The sequence below is a fragment of the Apteryx rowi genome, unplaced genomic scaffold, assembly GCF_003343035.1.
Source record: "Apteryx rowi isolate R43461 unplaced genomic scaffold, aptRow1 scaffold_664, whole genome shotgun sequence".
Taxonomy (NCBI): Eukaryota; Metazoa; Chordata; class Aves; order Apterygiformes; family Apterygidae; genus Apteryx; species Apteryx rowi.
The window spans coordinates 447,486-457,844 of record NW_020450943.1 but is presented as its reverse complement, the minus strand read 5'-3'; the positions used below and the strand labels follow the sequence as shown (position 1 = coordinate 457,844).

General features: G+C 39.3%; 1 protein-coding gene across 1 annotated transcript in view; it reads right to left on the bottom strand.

Moving 5' to 3' along the window:
• Positions 1-721: 721 nt before the first annotated feature.
• Positions 722-10,359, bottom strand: part of LOC112975355 (toll-like receptor 10) — a 14,445-nt gene continuing 4,807 nt past the window's right edge. The window contains exon 3 of the mRNA XM_026085282.1: positions 722-2,353. Within this exon, the coding sequence (XP_025941067.1) occupies positions 2,232-2,353 (122 nt within the window). The 3' untranslated portion in view covers positions 722-2,231. The remainder of the gene's footprint in view (positions 2,354-10,359) is intronic.

Here is a 10,359-nt window from a genome sequence, read left to right as displayed (position 1 = left end):
GTCTATGCATCGAGTTGTATGGCTAAACCAATCTCATCTGTCCTCTGTATTATAGTGTAGTATATAACCTTCTTTTTACTGCATAATGCCCTGGTGGATTTGTTAAATGAAGACCTTGTGTGGCACTGTATGTCTGTGTGTTGTGCAACTGTATGGATGGAACACACACGGTACTCTCCTATAACATGGCATTAAATGATATTCATAGAAACCTACCACACCTCATTTCAGGGATATAAACTGTCCCTCTATAATCACTCCCCTACATTTCCTCTACTCTAAATATTTTTTCTCTTTGCTGTACCTCAAAAATAGCAATTGTCATGTCAAAAATGCTCCCAACTGCATTGTTGCAAGTGAGTGCCACTTTAATACACTACAGTATTTAAAATCATTAATTCACAATATTTTAATTACAAGATGGCATCAAATACGAAGCACTTCTGATGAGGAACTAAGTAATGTATCTGTTTTGGGTTAAAAAAAAAAAATGTACCAAACCATCCATTTGATAATTCTGATTTGTGACCTTGTTAGTCTCTCAGTGGTGGACTAAGCTTTCCTGTGGATGTGTCTATTGCATTAAAATGTCACATCAGCAAGTCTGTTTGTCAATTAACAAACACAACTCAATAGATAAAACATAAATAAAATAAACTGAATTCAAACAACCTACAGTTGACCCTAGACATGTTCCAGCCTTTGGAGCCCTGCAGAAAGGGGGGTTTCTGTCTTCATTAGTTGGCAGATTTGGTGGCACCACAAGGAAACAGGATGTATTTGTCTAGACCGTTATGCACCATTGAGGTTTTGTTCTTCTCCCTACATCAGGTAAATGCCGTTCCCTGCAAATTTAAACATGCCGTAGTCAGATTTTCCTTTTTCTTGGAAAAATCCACTGGAAAAAGGAGGGTGGGGAGCAGAGCATCACAAACCTCTGCAAGAGGAGGCAGGTGGAGTGTCCCTCTGCAGGCAGATACGCTTGGCCCTGCGGAAGAGGTGTGCTCGGCTGCTAAATCCTGCAGTAAACTGAAATAACCTTGCAGATGCAAGAGTTCGAGCAGAAAGACCCTTTTCACTTTTGCTGCCTTGGTGGTGTAGTTTACCAGCCATTCTGCTGACGTCCGCTGGCCCATAAAAGTAGAGAAAAACAGGATCTGTACTTCTTGGAGAAAAATGTTCTTTCAGTTGTTGCCATAAAGTACAAAGTATTGCTCAAACTCTGTAATAAATGCATATATATGGAAATACAAAACTGGTAATTTTATCTAAGGAATAGGCTGACCCTTTAGTTGTGCTCCACAAAGGGGCGGATGGGAATTTGCAAAGCAGTGCTTCAAATCTTTCTGCAAAGCTTTTATGAGGAAGATCCACATGCACTGTTATACCACCGTAAATCCTAGTGACTTCACCAGGATCAAGTGAAGTTGCACCAGATTTATATTCTTGTAACTGAACCTAACCTGTTGATTTATGGAATTGAAAAAAATGGAAAATCAGTTGGTCTTTTTTTGGTTGGCTGATTTGGTACTAACATTGATAAACTTCCAGGAAAGAGAATTAAATAAATGAGCAACTGTCTTAGAATGGGGATTTTGTTGTTTTGTTGGATAATTTTTATTTTAAATGGTAGCAATATCATGCAGAGTCAAGTTAGTCTTCTTATTAGGCTGTAGGTGTTAATCGTAGTTCCATAAATGTAGACATGACATTCACTGATAGGGCTGCGTGGAGCATCACTCAGGAGCCTAGAGATAGTTAGTATCCGAGGATGAAAACAGTTCTCAGTTAAATTCTAGGGGGAAAAAAACAGAAGAGATCTACACAGATAAGCAGATTACAGACAACTGATCCCATTTTTTAGCTTAACAAATTTAAACACATAAAATTTGGGATGCTTAAGCAACATTTGTTTCCAGTGCTCTTTCTCTTTTAGGGCTTTCATAAAATGTTTAAGTATTGTCATTTCTTTAACTAGAAATCTAGGATCAAATACCTTATTGGCAGATCTTTGTAACTGTGTAACTCTTTGTAACTAAGAGTTACTCTGGAGAATTAAATCTAGGGTACTTGCCATGTTCATTAGCCTATGTACCTTTTTCCTGAAAATATTTATGACACTGGTGGGGGCAAATACAGTGGAGATGCAATAGATTTTTAAAATATCTTCAGCCATGTGCCTTGTGATTTAGGACAACATGAATTTAAATATTAAGTATCAAATTTTGAGATTATTCAATGTAAATGCCTTGTTTATAGGATTTTTTGCTTGTGTCTATGGTGTGTTTTAACAGACTGTCAGAAAACATCAAAAGTATGTTTTCATCTTTCGGTTCAAAATGTGAATTTAGATCTTAAGTGGGTCATTGACTCATTTTAGCAAACTTTGATTTGAGGGGTATCTTGAAAATTTTAAATGTATAAAACTAAAGAAATACCTAAAAAAAGCCAGTCTTTCCCTCTTTGACCTTAAGAGAAGCCAGTTTAGATGTAAAGATACACAAAACTAATCCTGCAGAAGGTGTATATTTAAAAAAGAAAAAACCTTTTTCACTAGCAGATTATGTTTTACTAAAATGTGCCTGTTAAAACCATTTGATTATAATGACTTACTAATTTCTAAGACAATCCTATGAAGCTGAGCAGGTATTACTATGTGTGGTTTTATTTAAATATACACTGCCATTCTGCAGTGATATTTCTAATGCCACAGATTGTCTAAATATGTTGCCTGGGTTTTTGTCTCTGTCAAGGTTAGCAACATGTAGATGAATGCAAATCCTTTCTATAAAAATTACAAAGCATTTTACATATCTTGAGGGCTACACCAGTTTTCATTATATTTTACAGATATTAGCACTTTTCTGCTATTTATGTACTTTAAATGTTAGAGGGTCAAAATAATCTTTCTGCTTAGCATCTCTCACCTGCAAATATAGCAGGAATGTTATATTTACTTTAATACTTGTATAAACTATGCAGAAAATTTTTAATAAAATGTAATATATTTTATAAGCTAATAAGACAATGGGTAATTAAAGGTTTCTAGTGTGCATTACTATAACTCGCAAATACAGAGACATTTTGGTAATCTGTCTTACTAAAGATGTGAATGTTTAATGTACTTTCACTGTTTCTACTTTGGAAGTCCAATGGGAATTCAGTAATGACATTTTGTCATGTCAAACTGTGAACACAAATTTGTACTGTACAGTCCTCATTCTATATTTAGTATACAATACATATGTATTATACTTGTTAATAAAACCATCAGAATATTATTTGCGGTCATGTCATCGTGTACTACAAAACAAAACTATAGTCAGAAAAGAAGCTAAGGAAGTGTGTAAAATCAGTACTAATTAAAAACAACAACAACAACAACAAAAAGCACGTAAGCCCCCCAAAGCAATTCCCATTGTTTAAGTCTTTAATATAAAAAAAGTGTTTAAATGTAAAAAATATATATATTTAAAATTTTTCATTCCTACTTTGAAGAGCCTACTAAGAGGTTATGAGATCAGCATGAAACAGCAGAGTAAAGCATGTAGCATCACTGAAATTAATTCGATGTTCAGTCGATATCAGAGCCTTGGAAAGACGGCCAACAGTSGCCGCTCTGCACGCCTCCGTTCCCTCCCCAGGGTTCCCGACTCCGCCGCGACATTATCGTGGCCCAGACGACGCTGGACGCAGCCTGAGGAGCCGAGGCAGCGCGGGCGAGGATTTGGGGGCGCCTGGGCAGCGCCCGCGCCGTGGCCCCGGGCGCGGGGGGCAGGGGGGGAGGCAGGCGGCGCGGGGCAGGCCGCCCAGCACCTCCCTTTCCTCTAGCTCGCGTCCTCCTGACGAGCCTTGCCCAGCGCCGCCGCAAGCAGCAAACCCGCCCAAGTCAGTCAGGCGCTGCCATTTCAGGCAGTGCAGAGTTCACGGACTGCCCTGGAACACCATACGTGTGAGTTTTTACTTTTTTATTGCCCATGAAACCGCCGTCGGGGCCTGCGTTCGTTAGACAGGCTCGTCGCCGCAGCCTTTGCCGGCCCGCGTGCCAGGGCGGGCGCTGAGGCCTCCTTGCCGGCGCTCACCTGATGCTGCAGGGCCCCCGCGGCCCAGCCCGCCCCGCTCGGCCAGCCCCTCCTCCGGCACCGGCACTCGCGGAGCCCGCGGAGCAAAACACCCCGGCTTTTGCTGAGGGGTGGCTATTTGGAGACCTGACCGAAGGATGCTTTTTCCTTTACACATGGAAGGCACGCTGCCTCAGGTAATAAAGTGGACTGATTTTTTGTTTGTTTGTTTTTATGCCGTACATAAACATCAGAACAAGATGCTAATAAGCTTGAACAAGATTTAAAAAGAAGGTACTTTCTTCTCAACCATGCTTCAGAGCTCTGACATCTTCCATGTCAACCATGAGGCATTTTTTTGGTGTTGCTGAAACCGGAGCTGTGACAAAATCAGAGGGCAATTGCGTATGATATTTCACACAGAGAACGTGTCATTTGTTTTACTGGCTGGAGATAGAGATTCTGTCATAATCCTGAAGTCTTTGGCCTTAACAAGGTAAAGAAAGTAGATAGAGTTGTATAGACAAGAGCAACTACAGTGTCTCGAGCCAGCTAATCAAGCATTTCCTCTGCGTAGGTTTTACAGTCCTCTGACAACTTTCTGTTGATTCTGCTGATGGATGTTTTGGATTTTGGGGCATTTTGCCATTCAGTTGACAAGATCATAAACACTAAATATAAACCATCCCAAAGCTTAAAGCATTAGAAGATGCTCAAACATGAAAAAAATGACTAAAATAGAGATATTCTGCTTCTGGTGTTAGAAGTCCCATGTGCCTCAAAGACTCTCGTTTATGAATGGTAAGGCACATGCCAGCATGCCTTACCAGTTCAGGACATTTATCCTAACACATACAAAGAAAGATCATTTCATTGCCTGTATCATGCCTAACAACTTGCAGCAGCACATTCCCAACAAAAAGCTTACTTAAAGGCTGACCCTGCCTGGGCCGTCCGATAGCCAGATGGTTGCCTTGGGGGCAAGGGGGACAGGACGGAGGCGGCTGCAAGCGGATCGTAACTCTGTCTGTCTTCTCAAGGTCCCTGGCAGAGAGCACTGAGATCATTTTTTGGCAGACAGCTGAGTGCACTCCCTGTCTTTTTAGAAACTACAGTGGATGCCGAATGCCAGCTAGAAGTTTTGATTCACCCTTGTAAAGCTCCACTAGGTCTTGAGGTGCCCAGCACACAGTCTCAGGCTTTGCTGTAGGAATCTACCCCAGCCCCAGGTCCGTGGATGTTAAACAAATCGCTAGCCAGATCTGTCTCAACCGAAATGCATTTTCCAACTAACAAGAGATTTTCAAGACAACACTTCCATTTTCTCTGAAGTTTTCCAGGTTTCCATCAAATTAGGTTTTTTCTAATGAAAAATAATTTCCTGGATGATTCTGCATATTTGTCATTCTCTAACTGTTACCATATGCTTTAACTTTCTCACCTCTGTTCTTTCTTTCAGTAATTTATCTGTTACTGCCAGTTCTATTTAAGATTAATGGTTCTAGTGTGAAGTAGCTGTGCATAGCACTCTGTTCTTGGAGGTCTCTATTTTTAAACATTGTGCAATTTAGAGCACTGCCTACAGACAACAAAGAAAGACTGAGAAACAAGACTGAAAGAAAAACTGAGAAAACTAGTTATGTTTCATCTAGAGGGAAAGGTTATCCAAAAGTATAGAAAAGACGATATCTACTACCAGTGCAAGCTGTTCCAATCAGATAATGCAAAAATAAGTCTTGGGTTAATAAGATCGCATAATCAATGAGCATGTTATCACAAAGAAGTGTGGGGTCATCATGATTTGGGAGCCTCAACACCTTTTCTGTTTTTTGCTTGGAGGGCCAAGCAGAGTTCATGGTCTGTTCTGGATAAACTTCCTGCATCCAGTTAAGGAGAAAGCAAGTTTATTACAAGGTCAGTAATGTCCATACTGCATCTCCAAAATGGATAAATAGGATTGTAGATAATACTCTTGACAAGAATGTTTTGCATAACATTCAGAAATTGAAATTGTGCATTTCCAAAAAAGTATGTTATGGTTGTACTCTAATATTTAAAAAAAAAWTTTTTTAAGAAAGAAACAAAGAATTCACTATACATCTTTTAGCAATTACTCCCCTTCCTTGCTGAGGTAATTACACCAGGATATTGGTGTATCGCTGCCTGAGGCCCAGCAAATCAACATGGTGAGCACCTATTCTACATATCAGTGAAGTACGGAAGCAAAAGCAGCTACAGCAGAAATGAGGCCTAAGAATAAAGTCTTGCAAACAGCAAACAAAAGGTGAGAAATGACTGCCTTGTATATCTTGATGACTCTCTCAAAAATAAGGATCTTTCTTTATAAAGCAAGACTTCGTGTTTATATCATGCTGCTTACTTAATAAGAGTACATTTGTTAGCAAAGCAGAATCTGCTCTCTTCAGTCTACACAGTAGGACTGAACCGCAGAGCAGGGAGCTGAATCACAGCCTCTGGGTCAGGGGGAGCTGCAACGAGGGGTCGGTACGTCCCGACCGGAGCATCCCGAGCGACCCCTCTCTGCTCCTCTGGACGAGCACACCTGCAAGAAGCTCCTGAGCATGCTGGGCCAGAAAAAAACGTGATTATTTATCTCAGTTTCCTTAGGAGGAAGTCTCTTGTATGTACTCTAAAATGAGCTATCCCTCTCAGGAAGAGTTCAGCGATAATTAAATCGGCCACCGGGTGTCAGCCTTATTCTGAGCAACTGGCAAACTGGAAGATTGCAAGATTGTAATTTAAGAAAATGTTAAGAAATGAAGCTGTTTCATTTGTCTTACCTTCTATCACCGAGTCTGATCATACCACGCACAGAAATCTGCTAAAGGATTCAAGACTGGACTTTGTATCTTTACTGTTATTTTTTAATAAGTATAAAAAAATAAAAAAAAATATGGCTGCATTTGGCCAAAACTAACTAACTAAATAAATAGTCAACACTTTTTGCACCCTCTGAACAGAAGAAGTTTCAGGGAAAAAAAAATAAAGTTCCAACAGAAAAGTGATGAGAAACACCATCAAGTGCTAAATTAATAAACAAAATACATTTGCATTCTCAAAGGAAATTAGAAGTGTATTTTATGTGGCTGTAGGGTACACTAGCATATGTAAATGACTAAAACATTTGGCAAGTGCATGGGAGATTTTTGAGGTAGGAAGGTTATAATGGGATATTTGGGGGTTGATATTCTGAAATAATATACCTAGCAGACTTGAGGAACCAAATTATTTCTTTCACATCTACCCACAGCTTAAGTTTCAGAACAGTATATGAAGAAATCCTCAAAGGCCCATGCATTACTTACATAATTACATTACTACCATACATCATTTAACACATAAAAAACAGTTTGTAGATTGTATTTCATGTGCAGAGGTTGGAAAGCCTAATTTGAGAAGTTTTACTTCCTCTCTCTGCAACTATTAAACAGGACAGAGTACATGTTCATTACAACATTTCTGATTAGTATTAATGCTAATTGTGCTTAGGCTCTTTAAATCAGGGTGGGGGTGAGGGGACTAAAGTCTTTTAGGAAATAGAAGAACAGTTATTTTTGGTAGTGTTCCCAGCTGTTTAATGTAAAGATCAGAGGAGTCCTGCAGAGGTAAAGGCTACAAATTTCTAACCAGCCTAAGTCATTGGCCTGTATTACTGATAATTCCTTAAGCATCCAGCAGCTGTACTGCACACAAGGCTTTTCAAACCTTAAATGTAAACAGCTGAAATGAAGTAGCCACTAAAGCTTAGCCAGGCAACTGCTTAATAGCAGGTAATACAGTAGTATTATAGAGGAAGTTAAGAACCTTTATCCAGAGCAACGCTGTGCCATTGGGAAAAACCTGTCAGGAAGGAAATGCTGCAGTTCCAGCTGCGAATTCAGGCTGCAGTCCCAGGTTTAACATCCCTACTTCTGTGGAAAATGCCTTGAAGGCTGTGATACCTGGCTGAGGGGAACAGGAGATTTGCAGTTTGCTGTCAGCAGCACCCGGGGCACCACACTTTGTTGCTGTGAAGCACCAGCCTCCCACAAAGTAGAGTAAAGCCTCCCTGACAAACTCCCCTGAGCCCTAAGCTCCACTACATCTCCAAATATCTGCCCCTAATCATAAGTAACCCGCTTTTCAAGCATGCCACCTCCATCAGCTGCCACTGAAGAACCGGCATTTTAGCAGTCCTTTTAAAGATATGCTAAAAGAACTTGTTACTGGCCTTGGGAAGGGGGAGACCCTCATCACATGTCATTACAGAAGCCGGTAGCTGACTTACTTACTTTTACCTTAAGGTAAGACTTAAAAGAGATCTTCAGCCATCCTTTTAAAGGCTGTATGTTCAGAGCCAGGCACTGCCAGCCGCCTGAGGTGTCTGGTTAAACTATGAGGTGGGTGAGCAGGGGTTTCTCAGCACCGCTGAAAATCAGGAAGCTGTCACTTGGCTGTCCACCTGCTCCTTCATCTACTGCGCACACGCCTGGGAGGTGTCTGGTCAACCACATTTGCGAGCGTTAAGGAGCACATCCTGCTACTTGCTTATTCACTTTGTACGCTACCCACAGCTATGATCACAGGGCTTTGCATTGCCATTAAGTGGTAAGTGTAATTACACAACTCTCATCATCAGTGAAATGACACCAGTAAATCTAATAACAGATAAAAAATGAGAGGTTTATTAGATTATAAAATTAAATCCAAGTGTAGCAAATGATAAATCTTTCCTATCAACAAATATCATTGGTTTAATTAGTTTGACTTTAGCAGAGAGATTATTTGCTGATGAAAATTCTCCTGTTTGCATGATGACTCTCAGTGCCTGCTGATAAAAGGGCAAGATATTAGAGTTCAATGAAACTCTGGAGATAAAAAGAGATTCACCCCAAAACATGAAGTTTCTGAGTTTAAATACTGAATAAATGAGCTAATTCAGTGACAGTTCTGGTGAGGCAATCCTTTCTCACTGGTTGTGCAAGCTCTGTCTCCTACTGTGCATTTGCAGTATTACCAGTGTTCTAGAAACAAAAGGGCTTTCCTGTAATATTATCATATAATACATATTCTACCTATACCTATAAAACTACATTATGTCATAAAATGTAGATTACTTATTAGCTGCTGCAGACAGAAAGCAATAAAATATATTTTATAATGTAACAAGAATTACAGTGGTGCAACTGAGGGAAATTTTCATAATGAAACAGTAACTTAATAGATTGAAAGGATCTCTTTCTCTTTGCCCTCATATAGCTGAGAGAGCCCATCATAAAAAAAAAAAAAAGTTTTWTTAAAATATATAACTACCTTTTACAAAACAGGGAAAACAAGCAAGCCAATATAGCTTGATATGCTACTTGTGAAAAAATCTATAGTATTACAGTTCAGATATTAACTAATATTCTTAAGCTAATCAGTAGTGAATTCTATTAAATCATGACTTACTAGGTAAATCTAGGGAAGCTGGAATGTTAAGTACAGCAAAGTAACCAGGGTGTTAAACAGGGCACAATGGCTCCAGCTTTCAGCTCAGAAGGTCTCTGTCTGTGATTAAGGGAAAACTCCACTGAGTTCATGGGACTTTGAACAAATCCTTCTGTCTGAGTACAGACTTATAACAAGTTCCAGTGATGTCTGAAGGTTTCGAAGTAGTGTACCCTTGTCATCTATTATACCAATTTACAGAAATGGATTTACAAAAGAGGCATTTTCTTGTTTGCTTGCATTTTTTAATTAAACACAAAGAAGTAGATCCCTACCATCTTATACCCACAACATCCCTGGCAGAATATAGATTAAATGCAAGACTTTACAATCCTGATAACATTCAACCAATCAGTACTTTAGTTACTTTCAAATATGTCTAGAATTAAGAGGAAAATACCAAAATAAATGCAACCCAAGTCTATAAAAATAAATGCAATTTCTAAGAACATTTTTTCTCCTTCTCTTTTTGATGATGGACAAGTACAGAAGATTTCTGATGCAATACTTTGACCACTAAAACAAGCAGTAGCAATTCCTATATATATTACAATTAAATTCTGCTACAATGTAAACAACCTGGAAAAAAATGTAAAAAAAATTATAAAAATTTGATTAACACAATTTAATGCAATACAGTTAATTATTCATATGCTGACTTATATTACTAGCAAAAATAATGCCACTCTCTACTCCTCATTTGCTTCAAAAGACATTGGTAGGTTAATGCTAATAGTCGCCCTCAAGTTAGCCCAGAAAAGGGCACGCTTGCTTCTCTCCTTCGGCCACTCCAGGTACGTTCTCTTGG